At 34.7% G+C, this 19,619-nt stretch overlaps 1 protein-coding gene across 1 annotated transcript in view; it reads left to right on the top strand.

The window, feature by feature from the left end:
* The window catches only part of GRID1 (glutamate ionotropic receptor delta type subunit 1), a 1,251,691-nt gene that overhangs the window by 1,085,556 nt on the left and 146,516 nt on the right, over positions 1-19,619 (top strand). The window contains exons 10-12 of the mRNA XM_053692039.1: positions 663-860; positions 2,060-2,384; positions 8,005-8,143. Coding sequence (XP_053548014.1) covers positions 663-860; positions 2,060-2,384; positions 8,005-8,143 — 662 coding nt within the window. The remainder of the gene's footprint in view (positions 1-662; positions 861-2,059; positions 2,385-8,004; positions 8,144-19,619) is intronic.

Below are 19,619 nucleotides of genomic sequence, written 5' to 3'. Positions count from 1 at the left end.
AATTGCAACAAACAAAGATCTGGAGTTGCACAAACCTTTGTGTGTTATATGTTCCCAAAAAATAAAAAATAAAAATTCAGTGGCCAAAAGAGCCAAATTCATGTTTAAATGTTAGCAATTAACAGGATAAGTTATACATTTATATAAATTAAAAGGCAGTATAGTTGAAATTAAACTTTCATTATTCATATAGAGCACGCAATTTTAAACAACTTTATAATTTACTTCTATTAATAGATTTTCTTTATTCTCTGGTTATCCTTTGTTGAGCCAATGACGAGGCATAAACTTACAGCCACCAATCAGCAGCTAGCAAAGCATTGCTGCTCATGAGCCCATCTGGGTATGCCCTTCAAAAACAACAAGTGAACAAAGCAACTTTGATAACAGAACTCATTTGGAAAGTTTAAAAATAGCATGCTCTATCTGAATCATGATAGTTTAATTTTTACTTTACTGACTCTTTAATGTTTAAGACAGTGCAGTAAGAAAAATGGGGGGGGGGGGTCTGATAGTTCATAGAAATTAATGTCATCCAGTCATATGGTCTGGCATTTAGAAAATAGACAGGTACCAGGTTTTTTTTTTTTCTTAAACATGATTGGAAAATTATTTGGCATTAATGGTTTTCTATAATCTCAGATTTTTTTTGTTCTTCTTAGGAAGAACCTTTTGTTATGGTGGCAGAAAATATTCTTGGGCAGCCTAGAAGATATAAAGGTTTCAGCATAGATGTTTTGGATGCTCTTTCTAAAAACTTGGGTTTTAAATATGAGATTTATCAAGTACCTGATGGAAAATATGGACATAAACTTCCAAATGGTTCATGGAATGGCATGATTGGAGAACTCATAAACAAGGTAAGAACAAAGTAATTCATTGTGCTATGATATGCAAAAAAAGACCTTCTAATAAGAAAGGGTCTAAATATTTTAGTGTTGTTTATAATAAAAAGAGTTTAAGCCTACATATTCCTTTAGGACAGGGATGGACAACTGACACTCCATGGGCTTTTATGTGTGAGGCCCCAGTGAAAAAGTAGAACAAAAAATATGTGCTATAGATTTACAACAGATAGAGGGTAAATCTGGCCTTGTATCACTGAGCATGTTTAGGAAGTATATTATTTCTGTGTTTAATATCTATAAATTAAAATGCTGCCCTTAATGCTTCTAAAATATTGATATGTGGCCCCTATGTGTTGGTAAACTGGCCCTTACTTCTTTAAGAAATATTTAAGATACTATACTTTGCACACTTTTATGTAAATAAAATGTATCTCTTTTTCTATGAAATAAGGTGTGTGACATTGCAACGGAAATTACCATATTACATTTTTATTAGTCCCCTAAAAGAGCTAAGGTCTTCAATATTTACTAGACTTAATATTTTACAAAAAAGCTTTGGTTGTTTGTATCACACATTTAAACAGGTATTGTTTAAATATTCCATCTCTTCAAAAGCAAATATTGGGGCCAATTTATCGAAGGTCTTGCAGACCTGATCCGACAGTGCGGATCAGGTCCGCAAGACCTCGCTGAATGTGGAAAGCAATACGCTCTCCATATTCAGCATTGCACCAGCAGCTCACAAGAGCAGCTGGTGCAACGCCGCCCCCTTCAGACTCGCGGCCAATGGTCGTGTACTCGATCGGGTTGAATTCCGGCGATTTCTGTCCGCCTTCTCAGAGCAGGCAGACAGGGTTATGGATCAGCGGTCTTTAGACCGCTGCTTCATAACTGCTGTTTCTGGCGAGTTTGAAGAGCTTGAGTTCGGAGCTTGATAAATGGGCCCCATTGTGAAATGGATTCACCGTAATTATGAATGTACCAAAAACAGCTTTGTTTTCAACTGTTTATCTCAATGGAGACAGATACAAATAATCTGATGTTTTGATGAAAAAAACTAAAATAATCATATGGGAAAAAAATAGTTTAAACACATGATAAATATGACATGTATTCACTTTGCATTATTTCATACAGATGTGCGTTTAGAGATTTAAATAAATATGAATATTATTTCACTGTAACTAACATGTTTCTTTATGTTTCCTCAGAGGGCAGATATAGCTTTGTCAGCAATCACCATAACTCCTGAACGGGAAAGTGTGGTAGACTTCAGCAAACGCTACTTGGACTATTCAGTAGGAATTCTCATCAAGAAACCAGAAGAAAGAATAAACATCTTTTCGCTTTTTGCGCCCTTTGACTTTGCTGTGTGGGCATGCATCGCATCTGTAATACCAGTGGTTGGAGTCTTGATATTTGTCTTAAATAGGATTCAAGCAGTTCGAGCACAAAATTCATCACAGCCGCCTTCTTCAACGTCGTCTACTTTGCAAAGTGCAATATGGATTGTTTATGGCGCATTTGTTCAGCAAGGTATTACAGGATTGTAAAATGTAATATGTTTGATTTATTTTAGAACATTGACCACTAACACTGTAAGAATTTTAAAATGAGAAATATAAATATTAAGAATGGAATACTTTTTCTTGTAGTTCATTTAAATTAATATTGAGGACAATTGTTCCTTTTTATCAAGTTTTGAAAATATGACAATTATTTGAGTAGTTACTGTTCAAAATTAATATTTATTTTACAATTTAATCTACTATCATTTAGCTATTTAAGTGTCACCTGTACATCACTTTTGTTAATTTCTTACAAAAGGATATTTACTTTCTTTAAGCTAAATAAATACATTCATAAAAAGAATAGTGAAATTAACGTTATGGGTTAAGAATGGGTTATCAATGCTAAATAAGGAATTGGAATATTAACATTATATGAAATGAGTTTTACTTGAAGGGACTACACTTTAACCTCTTTACTGCTTTTTTTAAAACCCCTGTGAAAAGCTAATTTTGAGGGTTTTTTTTTTTTTTGTTTTTTACTGCTTTCATTTAAGTATTATTGTAAGTCATATTCCAGTGACTGGTATTATATATCTATTTTTTATTTCATTGGAAATAGCCATGTGATCACTGCTGATACTATGATCACTTTATTAAGGGCCAGATTACGAGTGGAGCGCTAACAGTTACTTGCGTGTTTGCGTGCGACTGGTCTTTCGCTCGTATTACAAGTTAAAAGTAAACACAATCGATTCAATGCACTTGAACTTAGCACTCGTAGGGATATTGCGTCCTCAGAGCTCTGGTTAACTGTTTGTGAAATAAAAAAAATGTCACAAAACACATCAAAAATACATTTAAAAGTACAGTAAAACCCATAATAACACTGTCTGAAAAAATGTATTGCACAAAAAAGTTATACAGGATCAAGGATATGAGGTCTCAGTTTTTAGAGATAAAAAAGACAGACAAAGGGCTTTGAGATTGAGATACATATGTCTAAATATTTATGTGTATGTATATATATATATGTAAAACACGGAAGGGGACTGTACTCTCATACTGGACTGGGTACACAGCCCATGACCCTGCAAAATGCTCAGCCCTGGGTGCTATAGCACTCTCAGGAAGCTGTGCTGTCTCCAGAGTCACAGGCAGTTTACCCCAGACAAGCCTGGGTGCAAGGCCCATAGGGAAAATTACAAAATCAAATAATACAACACAGAGAAAGTCCAGCACTCGCTTACAAGCTCTCGGCTAAGATTAAAAGCAAAACTGGGCCAAAATGGGACAAGCCCAGGTACCACGTCAAGGTCTCTTCCAAAACCTGGGTCCCTAATACAGCCATACAAATGCAAACACTCAATCAAACAAACTGCAAACAAGTCAGGGTTCACAGACTTATGTAATCACCCTAGACATATACAAAGCACGGAAGGGGACTGCACTCTTAGACTGGACTGGGTACACATCTCATGACCCTGCAACATGCTTAGCCCTGGGTGCTATAGCACTCTCAGGAATGTGTGAGTGTATACAGATGTATTTATATATTTATACATGTATTAATGTATTTGGAGATATATACAAAAACATAAATGCATATGTACACACATATATTCATATATAGAAGTGCATTGGAGCCCTTTGCAGCTAAGCAGATGAAAACATGTAAAAACATATGTATGCAATATTCATTCAATTTAAGTGTTAAACTGTGTACTTACTGTAAATATTTCACATCCCTAATGTTCAACACATAGCAGAATATGTTATAAGTACTTCTAAATATATATATTCATATATATATATATATATATATATATATATATATATATATACAAAACATGGAAGAGGACTGCACTCTCATACCGGACCAGGTACACATCCCATGACCCTGTAACATGCTCAGCCCTGGGTGCTCACGGGCACTCACAGGAAGCTGTGCTGTCCCCAGAGTCACAGGCAGTTAACCCCAGACAGGTCTGGGTGCAAGAACCATAGGGAAATTACAAAACAAATTAATACAACACACAAAGAAAGTCCAGCACTCACTTACAAGCTCTCTGCTAAGATTTAAAAGCAAAAATGGAAAGGTTAGTTACCGCATTTGGCCAAATGGGACAAGCCCAGGGACCACATCAAGGTCCTTTCCAATACCTGGGACCCTAAAACAGCCACACAATGCAAGCTCTCAAATCCAAACAAACTGGGAAAAAGGGAAGGGTTCACAGGCTCATGTAATCACCCTAGACATATACACATACTCTCATACCGGACCGGTTACACATCCCATGACCCTGTAACATGCTCTGGTCATGAGATGTTGTCATGGGATGTGACTCTGGGGACAGCACAGCTTCCTGTGAGTGCCTGTGAGCACCCAGGGCTGAGCATGTTACAGGGTCATTGGATGAGAGCTTGCATTGTGTGGCTGTTTTAGGGTCCCAAGTATTGGAAAGGACCTTGATGTGGTACCTGGGCTTGTCCCATTTGGCTAAATGCGGTACCTAACCTTTCCATTTTTGCTTTTAAATCTTAGCTGAGAGCTTGTAAGTGAGTGCTGGACTTTCACTGTGTGTTGTGTTGTGTTGTATATATATATATATATACATATACATATATATATATATATATATATATATATATATATATATATATATATAGATATAGATATAAATATATATTTTACCAAAAAAACATTATATATATATATGTATGTATTTATGAATAAATAGAACATATTCTGCTATGTGAAGAACATTGAAATGTGAAATTCATATTTTCATCTTGGGTTAGCGCACTTGAGAATATGAGATCCGGTTTGCGCACAAGTAGGGTGTTAGGTTTTTATATACTTTTTTGGCTCCATTGACTTGTATGGGGTAAAATGTTGCGTGCGATAAGTTCAGCGATATTCTAAGTTCAACTTATAAAACCAGAGCAACCAGACAAACGCATAAAAACTTAATTCCTTGCCTGGTTATTACTGTAATCACAGTGATCACCTGGCTATACAGACAAAATTAACTTTTAACCTTTGTTAAATGTGACTTGTCCATTATAAATCAAACTTTATTGTGGCTCTAAATATATTTATGTTTTTTATAATATATGCCTAAAGTTATCATTAGAAGTAAAACCTTATGTATTTGGTAATTTTCAAGACCCCTCCTTTTGAAAGAGCAGGGGATTCATTCTTTCAAATGAGGAAGTCTTGATCATCTGTAGCTGGCATGGGAGCTGAGATTGAGGGATTTAAATTAGCTACCCCATCTAGCTCCATTACCAGCTAGAGTGACTTCTCCCCTTTGTGATGACACCACATATTTGTGGCAACATCACTGGCATTCCCATTGATGACTTAGGAGTACTGAATACTAGGGCACTAATGATCCCCCGACCGTAGTGCGGGGGGATCGCCGAAAGCAACTTCTGATCGGCGATCCCCTTGCATGAGGATGCTTTGTCATGTGCATTGAACCGGTTAAAAAGATGCCAAACACTTTGTAATTACAAAACATTTAAGATGTTTTATTATAGAATAACACATCTGCCCAGTCTCAACATGCTACAGATATTTTTAGTAGCCAAACCTCACCTTCTTATTTTGAGCAGCTACTTTGGACTTGTTACAATAATAATTATAATCATTATGCAATCAAAAACAGCACTATTTTGCAGTCGTTTACTGCAGAGGCCAATTAGGGAGTAAGATATGCTGCAGGGTCAGCCTTTTGTCTGAAGTTTGCATGTCCAGTTCTGAAAATTAGAAAACTTACACATTTCAGAGTTGGCAAAATAAATAATATAAATATATTGCAAAGTCGTCTTACGATGCATAATTAAACATTTTATATTACAATCTCAACTTGTCTACTCTTCCTTTAATTATTGTGTTTTAGGTTTATCAGTTGTTGGTGCTGTTAGTAAGTTGCCTGGACTATAGTTTTATAACAATACATTTTTTTCTATAGAACAAATATACCTAAAATGTTTTAAGAACCTGTAAATGTTTTCCTTAAAAACATTTTTTTTAAACATCGTGGTCTCGCAATCCTGCAAGAGGGAGGGTCTAATAGTGCAGGTCTTACACTCAGTCAAATAGACAAATCTGTAACGACCAGCATTGTACAGGGTACATTGTGGTCATTAAGGGGTTGAAAGATAGATAATCCTTAATTACCCATTCCTTAGTTTTGCATAACCAACACAGTTATAATAATACCCCTTGTACCTCTGTGATTACCTTGTATTTAAGCCTCTTCAGACTGCCCCCTTATTTTAGTTAATTTTACAGACTTTACATTTTAGCCAATCAGTGCTCACTCCTCTGTAAATTCACGTGCATGAGCTCAATGTCATCTATATTAAACACATGAACTAACACCCTCTAGTGGTAAAAAACTGTAAAATGCAGAGGCAGCCTTCAAGGTCTAAGAAATTAGCATATGAACCTCCTAGGTTTAGCTTTCAACTAATACCAAGAGAACAAAGCAAAATTGGTGATAAAAGTAAATTAGAAAGTTGTTTAAAATGACATACCCTATCTGAATCATGAAAGTTTTTTCTGGACTTGACTGTCCCTTTAAGTCGATGATAACTGGTTTCTTATCATACATCCACAATTATATATTTACTAAAACTATTTTAATATTAACCTCTGTATACACTTAATACACATTCATTGGAGCTCAGCTGTTTGCATTTTATATCCTTTAGTACATACCTTATCACATTTGATTCTCCCCACACATTTTAATAAATTAAAGGGAAATCATATGTATATGTATAATGCAATTTTCCATATTTAAACTTTTAAAATAACTAAATATAATGCGGGACTGCATATCTATACTTCAGCCTTGCATAATGGATAATTTTGATTAATGTACTCAATAACACACAACGAATCTAATCTTGTTGAAGCGGGTAGTTTTGGAGCCTTGAGTAAAACAGCGTTAGTAAATCCATGAATGCTTATAATAAACATGTGAAGCCATGCGTTATAATATATTACATGAAATGAGCACATAATGACTATGATTTGGCATTAGAAGCAGATCTGGAAAGATTGCAGCAGAGCACAGTGTCATTTTCTCTGCTTACATTTTTATCATATAGTGTACACATTGCAGATAAAGGCTTCATTGAACCATCTAGTGCTCCTTATCGTCCTTCATTTATTTGTAGAATCACTAGGGCTCTGCAACAATATTTGAACTCACAGTCGCATCAAAAATGTGTTTATCGTATTGACTTGCTGCACAGAAATAGCGCTGCCTCTCTCATTTTTCTTAATTCCCTTTTCTAGTTCTATTGCATGTTCCCATGAGCTACTCCAATACTTTTACTTGAAAATAACTTGTTTCTTGCCCTTTGCTTGTAACCCTTCGTGGCCTCTGTGTTATGAAGTACAGATGTTTTGTTTTAAGCATCACTGAGTACAAATGTCTGGGTTATATACATCACCCAATGTCACTTGTTAATGACATTTTGATAATAACCTTGGAGATACGGCATGGCACAAGTAACACCTGTGCATGTAATTAATTTATCTTGTTTAATCACATCTTTCTGAATTGTTTTGATTAAAAGGAGCATTGAATATTAGAACAAATCTGATGGTTTATCTATTTCACTAGGTGGAGATTCTATTGCAAATTCTGTGGCAATGCGGATAGTAATGGGAAGCTGGTGGCTTTTTACTCTTATTGTCTGTTCTTCCTACACGGCAAATCTTGCTGCATTTCTAACAGTATCAAGAATGGACAACCCTATAAGGTAACAATATTCTTTGTTTTATCGTTGTTTGGTTATTTTTAAATTAATGGTCCTTTTTTGCAATGCCACTAAACACTTGTAAATGAACGTGTCCTGAGATATACATTTATCAAGGATAATTAATACTGCATTGACCTAGAAATGCGTTGTTTCTAAGACACTCATAAAAACAGTAATATCATATCATGTATTATTAATAATAGATATGTGCACTGGTGAAAGATGTGTTTAATCTGAAAGGTTTGTATATTTCAGTCAAATTTTGTTCATATGAGAATTTATTTCACAAAAATGTTTGTTTTAGATTTGTTACCATTATTTGTAATGAAAACAGTAAATATTTACAATTAATTATTTGTTTTGTCCAATAATGTATTCCATTTTGTGTGTATCAGACAAATCAGTGGATTGGCATAAATTTGGACAAATTTGTATTTGTCTGAAGCAGAATGCGCATCTCTTATTATTATTTTTTTATTATTATTATCAGTATTAGTATTTCTATTATTATTATTATTATTATATTGTGTTTTTATCTATATAGCACATACATTTTCTAGACTATAATTACATAGAAATTAGCTATTTACTTGCAAATGACTGTACAATTTAAAAACATCAGCTATATAACTAAAAATAACTCTCTGAACAATGTTTATCTTTATTGAATGTTGTTAATTATAATATTATAACAAACAGGAAACAGCTGCAATATGTTTTGCTGATTTTTTGGAAAATGTATTTATATACAGGGTTCATTTTAACCCCTTAAGCCACCTGGACATAGCTACTACATCACAGAATATTTTGCTCAGCGTACCCTGTTGATGGGAGGGGGACGGACTGAGAGGGGCTTTATGCTACAGAAACGATATGGAATGGAGAGGTAGGGAGGGATGGGACTGCACTATATAAAAGGGGTTAGGGAGGGGGTCTCACTGACAATTGTGTGGCTGAGGGGGAACTGCAACACTGCAGAAAAAACAGCAAAAGTAGTAAATATGAAACAGAAAAACAAAAATACAAACTATATACTGGCAGACAGCTGCTGTACGTAAGATGGCGGCATCTAGTGAGGGGGGGGGGGGAGGGATAGAGAGATGTTTGGGGGAGGATCAGGGAGGTGGGTTACTTACAATCCAGACATTTAAAAAAATAAAAAAACTATAATCCCTACACTGCATACTGGCAGACTCTCTGCCAGTACCTAAGATGGTGGTGACCAATGAAAGTGTAAAAAGCTGTTTAGGAGGGATCAGGTAGGGATCAGGAAGTGGTAGGTGTCAGGTGAGAGTGTAAGCTCTACATTACTGCTAAAAATAACCTTACATGGTATATTGTTAACCCTTTCACTGCAAGGAATTTCAGAAGTGTGTTGTGCAGCTGCAATTAGAGGCCTTCTAATTACCAAAAAAAACAATGGTAAAGCCATGCATGTCTGCTATTTCTGAACAAAGGGGATCCCAGAGAATCTTTTACAACCATTTGTCCTGTGACTGCAGTAGTTGTGTGCAAATAATTTTAATGAGAAACTCAAAGTTTATGAAAAAGTTAACTATATTTTTAAATAATCGTATTTGGTGGCAACATGGTAGCATGAAATATACTAAAATGGGCCTAGATCAACACCTTGGGTTGTCTACTTGAAATATATATAGTTTTGATAGGTAAATTAAAAAAAAAATGGTTTAAATGGAGTGATTGCAAAAATGCTAAAACATCTTTGGTCTTTTGGGAAAGTTTTTCGCTGAAATTCCCAGTTCTTAAGGGGTTAAAGTATAAAAAGATTTAAAATGTGGGATAAAAAGTATCAGCAGATAATGAAATTAAAAGAACTACTTTAGATAGCATTCTGAATACAAAAGTAACAGGGTTGTAATTAATGTATTTTCAATAACACTGTGATATTACCAGACACTTTTTTGTATCCGAGCTACACAGCAAATCAACCGTAATTGGAAAAGTGAGAGTCTTGAGATTTTCACTTCTCTATTCTGATTAAACACACTGTGCGCACATTAAAGAACACTGTGTCTATCTACGCACATGAAAAAAATTGGTAAAATAAAGAAATATAAAGAAACAAAAAAAATGGTTAAGGAAAAGATGTTTACATTTATTTTAAAACTTGCAAGAAAACATCAATCTAGAAAATAGGGACAGAGTCAACAGTTCTATCATGGAAAGGAAAACAAGTCTACAAGACTGAAAAAAAATTAGATTTATTCAGTATATTTATATAATGTAATAATAATAATACATTTTGATATACCTTCTTTCAGATTAAATATATAAATAAAAAACAAACTGAAGTAAATTGTTGTAAAATAAGGTGTTAAAAAATTGCATATTGAGCCACAATGGCTTCTTTTATTAAAGAGCCATTTTAGTATAAACATGACATGCTTAAACACAAAGTAAAGTATTGCTCTGGAACCCCAGCGCACTGCTGGTCCCAAGTGGAGCCTCTGTTTCAATTAGCATCCCTAGTTGCACAGCTGGGTTGTGTGATTAGTGCTGTTACTTGGGTTAGTGGCTGTTTATACTTGGAATCTATATTAGTCTATGGGTTTTAAGCAGTACTTCTACAATGTTTTTTACCCCTTTGAATGTGTTAAACAAATAGAGGTGCAGTGTCACTTGTCTTAAAATTACATGCTCTAATGGCCCTTTAACCTGCTCAAACAAACCTGTCTGTCTAGGAAGGCAGCATCCCATTATTGCATAAATCGAAATTTAGGACCCTCCTCCTGCTGTCATGCAAACAGTTGTGTGAGAGCAGTTGTGTGAGATCAGTTGTGTGAGAGCAGGGTTATTCTAGCTGTGCACAAAAGGCCTGGACAGCTAGAGGAAGATATCTTAGCGCTTGGTCACCATTCACATTTGAGAGCAGGGTTATTATTCACTGATAAGTCTCCCTATCCATATAGTGGTTAAAGGCAGCGGATTAAAAAAAAAAAATAATATATAAAGAAAAGCAACAATTTTCAAAACAAAATTACAGGGAAAGAATAGCAAATAAATAATAATAAAAAAATACACTTCAACAGAAGTATTTCCATTATTGGGTTGTTCAGAAGTGAGTGATTTATACTCATCTGAATTCTTGTAGGAAAATTCTTTAAAACTGGACTTTTTAGGGAAGGATGAGGATTGGAAATGATAAACATTGGTTTAACAACTATTTCATAAAACTTTACCGTTCAGTTGTGTAGTATCTTAACTATAAAATTCATAAAAGATCACAACAGTCATCAATTAAATGATCCGAGAGAGACATCAGTCGAACCTTCTTGACCTTGAGCTCCAGATAACAACTAAACCATTAACCATATGTACCCTAACATATTATTTGGAGAATATGGGCCAACTTGGAATCTATATTTTTATATCCCATTGTCCAACCTGGTATATATATATTTCCAATTCCATGCAAAATTTTACAGCATTATGTTAGAGTTGAATTATTGAAGCTTAATAGTGTTTAAAAGTTTCTGGCTGTGCTCATTTAGGTGTGACATGCAAACCATAAAGCATAACACCAGCAAGTGACATAGCCATTTATCGCCAACACAACTGCAGTCATCTGTATCAGAGGTTAAATGGAAAATTGCGCTAGATACAAACTTGACAGATGAATCATCTATTGTTTCTGTTTGTTACATTCAATTGATTAGTTACTTCTGTAAAATACTGTTGCTTCTGTAATTTGTGTGAAACATATACTGTACATATATTGTTAACTAAATAAATAAATAAATATGAATAAAATAATGAACAACTGCTAAATTAAATTTCAAGTTAACGTATAATTATTTACATTTTGAAAGGAAATTAGCTTTACTAAATGGAAGGCATGCTCACATTGTGTGTGCACTAATAGCAGATAATTTTATTGTCATAGACATAATGTTTCAAGTCTATCTCAAGCCTTTGTCCAGGACCAGCCTTCCTCATAGATAATTCAAGAATTTCAGTAAACTCAATCCTAAATTGGGCTAAAAAAATAAATAAATTAATAAAATAATATATATATATATACATACATATACAGCTGTAAAATTATCAGTTTATCTGGTTTTGCTATTTATAGGTACAGTATTTTTTTGAGTAAAATTAACATTTTTGTTTTATTCTATAAACTTTTCTTCCAAATTTCTACCAAATTCTAAATAAAAATATTGTCATTTAGAGCATTTATTTGCAGAAAATGACAACTGGTTAAAAACAAATGCAGCCTTTTCAGACCTTATATAATGCAAAGAAAACAAGTTTGAATTCATCTTTGAACAACACAATACTAATGTTTTAACTTAGCAAGTGTTTAAGCCAGTTTTTTAATCACAGCTTTCATGCGTCTTGGCACGCTCTCCTCCAGTCTTTCACATTGCTGTTGGGTGACTTAATGCCATTCCTGGCACCACTTTGTTTGATGTCTTGTCACCATAAATCTTCCGCTTGATCACAATTTAGAGGTTTTCAGTGGGTTTCAGGTCTGGAGATCGGGCTGGACATATCACACCTTCACTGACCTGGCTGTGTGGCATGGAGCATTGTCCTGCTGGAAAAACTATCCTCAGAGTTAGGTAACATTATCAGAGCAGAAGGAAGAAAGTTTTCTTCCAGGATAACCTTTTACATGGCTTGATTCATGCATTCTTCACAAAGACAAATCTGCCTGATTCCAGTGTTGTTGAAGCACCCCCAGATCATCACAGATCCTTCAACACACTTCACACAGGATACAAGACATTATTATTATTTTTTTAAGAGAATTTTAAGTTTACTTCCATTATCAGATCATACCTAGAGCAGCCATGCATTACTAGGAGCTAGTTGCTAATTGGTTGCTAAACACATATGCCTCTTGTCATTGTCTCACCAAATGTATTCAGCTAGCTCCCAGTAGTGCTTTACTAGTCTGTAACTGAATTTAACTATGTGTTTAAACACATAGCATTATGCGATAAATAATGACATGCTTTACAACATGAGAACATATTTCTGAACCTGTAAGTCCCTTCCTATACTGGCTTGTTGGGAGTGTGATGAAGTCCTCTTTGGGAACTAAGGAGTTTACAATATTTCACCTTCCTAAGAGATGGTTCATAAAATTGACTCTGTTGAAGGGCTATTGCTTTACTAATTTCAACAAGAGACAGCCAATGACTTTTTGTCAGTCCTGATAATTTATGGCAAAAAAGTATGATCAGCTCTGAGAGTGAAACAGACATTAAAGTGATGGTAAGCTCTCCCCTTTTTAATCAGATCTGGAATGTAAGCGCTATTTTAGATGGGGTTTTATTCATCATGTGCAATGAAGATGCTCTATAACTTAGTTATTAATATATAGGGAGTGCAGAATTATTAGGCAAATGAGTATTTTGACCACATCATCCTCTTTATGCATGTTGTCTTACTCCAAGCTGTATAGGCTCGAAAGCCTACTACCAATTAAGCATATTAGGTGATGTGCATCTCTGTAATGAGAAGGGGTGTGGTCTAATGACATCAACACCCTATATCAGGTGTGCATAATTATTAGGCAACTTCCTTTCCTTTGGCAAAATAGGTCAAAAGAAGGACTTGACAGGCTCAGAAAAGTCAAAAATAGTGAGATACCTTGCAGAGGGATGCAGCACTCTTAAAATTGCAAAACTTCTGAAGCGTGATCATCGAACAATCAAGCGTTTCATTCAAAATAGTCAACAGGGTCGCAAGAAGCATGTGGAAAAACCAAGGCGCAAAATAACTGCCCATGAACTGAGAAAAGTCAAGCGTGCAGCTGCCAAGATGCCACTTGCCACCAGTTTGGCCATATTTCAGAGCTGCAACATCACTGGAGTGCCCAAAAGCACAAGGTGTGCAATACTCAGAGACATGGCCAAGGTAAGAAAGGCTGAAAGTGACCACCACTAAACAAGACACATAAGCTGAAACGTCAAGACTGGGCCAAGAAATATCTCAAGACTGATTTTTCTAAGGTTTTATGGACTGATGAAATGAGAGTGAGTCTTGATGGGCCAGATGGATGGGCCCGTGGCTGGATTGGTAAAGGGCAGAGAGCTCCAGTCCGACTCAGACGCCAGCAAGGTGGAGGTGGAGTACTGTTTTGGGCTGGTATCATCAAAGATGAGCTTGTGGGGCCTTTTCGGGTTGAGGATGGAGTCAAGCTCAACTCCCAGTCCTACTGCCAGTTTCTGGAAGACACGTTCTTCAAGCAGTGGTACAGGAAGAAGTCTGCATCCTTCAAGAAAAACATGATTTTCATGCAGGACAATGCTCCATCAGACGCGTCCGAGTACTCCACAGCGTGGCTGGCAAGAAAGGGTATAAAAGAAGAAAATCTAATGACATGGCCTCCTTGTTCACCTGATCTGAACCCCATTGAGAACCTGTGGTCCATCATCAAATGTGAGATTTACAAGGAGGGAAAACAGTACACCTCTCTGAACAGTGTCTGGGAGGCTGTGGTTGCTGCTGCACGCAATGTTGATGGTGAACAGATCAAAACACTGACAGAATCCATGGATGGCAGGCTTTTGAGTGTCCTTGCAAAGAAAGGTGGCTATATTGGTCACTGATTTGTTTTTGTTTTGTTTTTGAATGTCAGAAATGTATATTTGTGAATGTTGAGATGTTATATTGGTTTCACTGGTAAAAATAAATAATTGAAATGGGTATATATTTGTTTTTTGTTAAGTTGCCTAATAATTATGCACAGTAATAGTCACCTGCACACACAGATATCCCCCTAAAATAGCTAAAACTAAAAACAAACTAAAAACTACTTCCAAAACTATTCAGCTTTGATATTAATGAGTTTTTTAGGTTCATTGAGAACATGGTTGTTGTTCAATAATAAAATTAATCCTCAAAAATACAACTTGCCTAATAATTCTGCACTCCCTGTAGATATGAAATTCAAATACCCCACGTTACACCACCCACTTCAAAAGTCAATTTTCCTGTCAGCTAAATGATTGAATTACTCTCCAATCAATGCTCTAGCTACAACAAAAGTGCCATATGGGGAGAGCGCTGATTGGACAACAATTCAATCTGTTAGCTCACAGAAATTTTTACTTTTGAAGTGGGCGGAGGAGCATGCAGTATTTGAATTTCATATCTATATTAATAACTAAGTTATAGCGCATCTTCATTACAGCTAATGAATTAAACTCCATCTAAAATAGCACTTACATTCCAGATCTGATTTTAAAAAGGGGAGAGTTTACCATCACTTTAAAAATAACTTACTACGTCCGATCTAACTGAACGCTGTTAAGAGAAAACGTTACACAGAGACACTTTCGTAGGTGCACAAAGATATTAGCTTCATGAGTAACTTGTCAGTTTCTTTAGGTTTTAAAGGGACACTAAACCCATTTTTTTTCTTTCATGATTCACATAGAGCAAGCAATTTTAAGCCCCTTTCTAATTTACTCCTATTATCAAATTTTCTTCATTGTCTTGGCATTTTTATTTAAAAAGAAGGAATGTAAAGCTTAGGAGCCAGCCCATTTTTGGTTCAGAACCTGGGTTATACTTGCTTATTGGTTGGCTAAATGTAGCCACCAATTAGCAAGCACTATCCAGGGTTCTGAACCAAAATGGGCCGGCTCCTAAGTTTTAAATTCCTGTTTTTTTTAAATAAATTTTAGATCTATATTTTCAACTATATGAAAATGAATTGAGATCCTAACCTAATTTTCTAAATCTGACCTCTTAAATGTTCCATAATTGGAGTCTGCATTGTTGCAGCAATGTTATAGTTAGATATCTTGAAAGTGTCTGAAAGCTTGACATAGAGCATCTAAATCACAGACAGTGGTATTTGCAAAGTTATCTAGCGATCCATAAAATAAAGCACATTATAATCTGGTCACACTTTAAAGATAGGTTAAACTGCTGAATCAAGTAATTTGTAGCTTCTGGCCATTAAACACGATGCCCACGTCTGCAAGATCATTTTCTGAGGTAATTAACCAACACAATGTGAAATGAAGGCATGTGAAGAAGATTTTCTGAAGTTACAAGGTAGTTCATATTCAGGTTTTTGTCCCATAAACTCTAGCATTAATCAAATTAATATTTTATTACAGACTGTTAAAAATGTATGGGGAGTATAAGAGTGAATGAGGCCTCAGTATGCAATATTTTTTTTTTTTGAGAATTTAGGAGCAAATTGGGCCATTTTATAATATTTAGTATATATTTTGGAATATACACAGCAATTTATGATGTTACATTATTAAAAGCACATAATACTCATATGCTAAATCACTTGAAACTGATGCAGTATAACTGTAAAAAGCTGACAGGAAAATATCACCTGAGCATCTCTATGTAAAAAAGGAAGATATTTTACCTCACATTCTCCTCATCTCAGCAGAGTAAGTTCTGTTTAAAAAGTTATACTCAGCTGCTGCTCAACTGCAGGTAAAAAAATAAATAAAAAAAATGAAGAAATGAACAGCAGCCAATCAGCATCATCAGTGCTAAGGTCATGAACTCTTTTACTTTGATCTCATGAGATTTAACTTAACTCTCATGAGATTTCATAGTAAACTTCCTTACAATAAATAGGGAAATAACATGAGTGTGCAAAGCTTGCCACTTAGCTGTCCCGGGACAGACACACTAATATGCTGCTTAGAAGTCCTATACAATGGGACGGGCTACTGAGGAACTTTTGAGGTAAAATATCTTTCTTTTTTACATAGAGATGTTCAGGTGATATTTTCCTGTCAGCTTTTTACAGCTATGCTGCATCACTTATCATGGCCCTTTAAGGGATGGATTACAAATGGAGATATAAATGTTTGCGCGCCCGCAAAAGGGGAAATTTTACAAGTGGCTGGTTATTGTTACCACAAGCTTCTGGTAGCAATTAGCGCTTATAGATCAGATCTCTGGTTAATTTTATAAATGTGCCCCAAATGCCCCCCCAAATAAAGTCTAGTGTATTTTATTAAAAAATAAAGATTGTGGCATCTTTATTTTTTAATAAAATAACTGCACTGGGCAGTATTTTAAAGGTAAAGTTGGTGGGAGTGGGGTTTTAGAAAAAAAAAAGGTCACTGAAAAGTGCCTTTATATTGGGGTATATGGGAACTGTGTAAATACACATATTAACACAGAAATATATATGCATATAAGCATATACATATATATATATTTAAATTAGCTGCCATCGCTGTGCTACTTACCACCTTCGCTGAGCTTTAGGTTCTGATGCATTGGGGATGAGGCTCCCATTGGAGCCTATGGAAGTGCACTCTTGTGGTTGACTGACAACTTTCGTAGCATGCGGACGAAAGTGATATTTAGCGCTCTACTTGTAATCTGGCCTTAAATGTTCTTATAACTATTACAATTTTTGCAACAGGGACAGTAAGCACTTGGAGATATTTAAATACTATATATATATATATATATATATATATATATATATATACAAATATCCAGATAGGTGCACTCACTGTGACATAAGACATCCGCCGGGGTGCTGCGTTGAAAACATATAGCAATATCCGTTCAACCCCTCAAGGTAGAAAAACGCTTCACTCTCCGGACTCTTTCAAAATCCTTTATTAAGTATCCAGCATCAAATGACAAAGTTCCCAAACGTTTCGATACCAACTGGTATCTTTTTCAATGGGTAATCAAAACATATCTATCCCAAAAGAAGATTCCTGGAATCTTCTTTTGGGATAGATATGTTTTGATTACCCATTGAAAAAGATACCAGTTGGTATCGAAACGTTTGGGAACTTTGTCATTTGATGCTGGATACTTAATAAAGGATTTTGAAAGAGTCCGGAGAGTGAAGCGTTTTTCTACCTTGAGGGGTTGAACGGATATTGCTATATATATATATATATATATATATATATATATAATGAAAACGCTGTGCAATAATTTTGTATTCATTATTTTGCCCCCTTTTCATGTAATTACAATATATATCTTTGCAATCATTTTTTATTAATTATTTTGCACCCTTTTATTGTAATTTAGCATCTCAGAACATGAAAAGCACCATGCTGACTTCTCAACGCTAACCCTTCTACTAGGGATGGGCGAATGTTTCGCAACATTCAAAAAACGGCACAAATTTTTAACACATTTGTTCGTTCGAATCGAATTTCGAATGTTTAAATAACATTCTAACATTCGATTTTTGAATGTTCGGTTTCGAATTTTACTATTACATTCGAAAATATTCTTTTTGAAAATTCAAATTTAGATTGTAATAGTATTTCTTAAGCTTTTTCTTTAAAAGTAATAATCGAATTATGCAATACGTGTATTCGAATTCAAAAAATTCGAATTTAGATTGTAATAGTATTTCTAATGCTTTTTCTTTAAATGTAATATTCGAATTATGCAATATTTGAATTCGAAAAATTCGAATTTAGTTTGTAATAGTATTTCTAATGCTTTTTCTTTAAATGTAATATTCGAATTATGCAATACGTGTATTCGAATTCGAAAAATTCTAATTTAGATTGTAATAGTATTTCTAATGCTTTTTCTTTAAATGTAATATTTGAATTATGCAATATTCGAATTCAAAAAATTCGAATTTATATTCGAATTCGAAAAATTCGAATTTATATTCAAATTCGAAAAATTTGAATTTATATGTTTGTAATAGTATTTCTAATGCTTTCTTTAAATGTAATATTCAAATTATGCAATATTCTATATGGAAACATTCAAAATGATATATTTGTATCTATTATGTATCAATTTACTAGATTCCCTCCCTACCACATGAACTATTGAACTTCTGAATAGTATTTGTTAAATAAAATGTTAAATTCGAAATTTCGAATGTGGACATTCGATATAATTATAAACATTCAAATTCGAAAGTGACATTCGAAAACTGTAAATAACATTCGATTTTCGAATTTTTAAGAATATTCGTTCTTATCGACATTCGGATTTAAATTTCGAGTTTCGGTAATAACATTCGTTCTACATTTGAAATTCGAAAATTTACACATTCGCCCATCCCTACCTACTACATATCTTTCACTAACTGGCTTTAACTAATAACTACTGGAAAACGAAGTGTGGAGTAGTAACTTCATTACAGGGACTAGCCTTGTTCTCTGTAGACTAAAGCCCAGATTGGCTCCTCCAAATAAGGCAAATGGTGGGTAAAGTTTGGCTATTGAAAATGAATAGCAATAAAAAGGAAGTTAGTTTGTTATAAAAACATAAAGACTTGGCTAATATGTTTTTTTATTGCAACATAGCAGAAATGTTTCCAAGTGGTGTTTACTGTCCCTTTAAGACTAAATCCTATGGAATGTGATATAATGGAGCTATTATGAAATTATCTATTTTTTTTATAGGGATCTGTTTTAGCAACTTGATTAGTCTCATACGTCTCTAATGTATTTTCTGATCCCTGGTGATATAACATTGGTACCAATATCACATAGGACCCAGTGTTATA

This window comes from Bombina bombina, chromosome 9 (genome assembly GCF_027579735.1).
Source record: "Bombina bombina isolate aBomBom1 chromosome 9, aBomBom1.pri, whole genome shotgun sequence".
NCBI lineage: Eukaryota > Metazoa > Chordata > Amphibia > Anura > Bombinatoridae > Bombina > Bombina bombina.
This window is presented reverse-complemented; position numbering and strand designations above follow the sequence as displayed.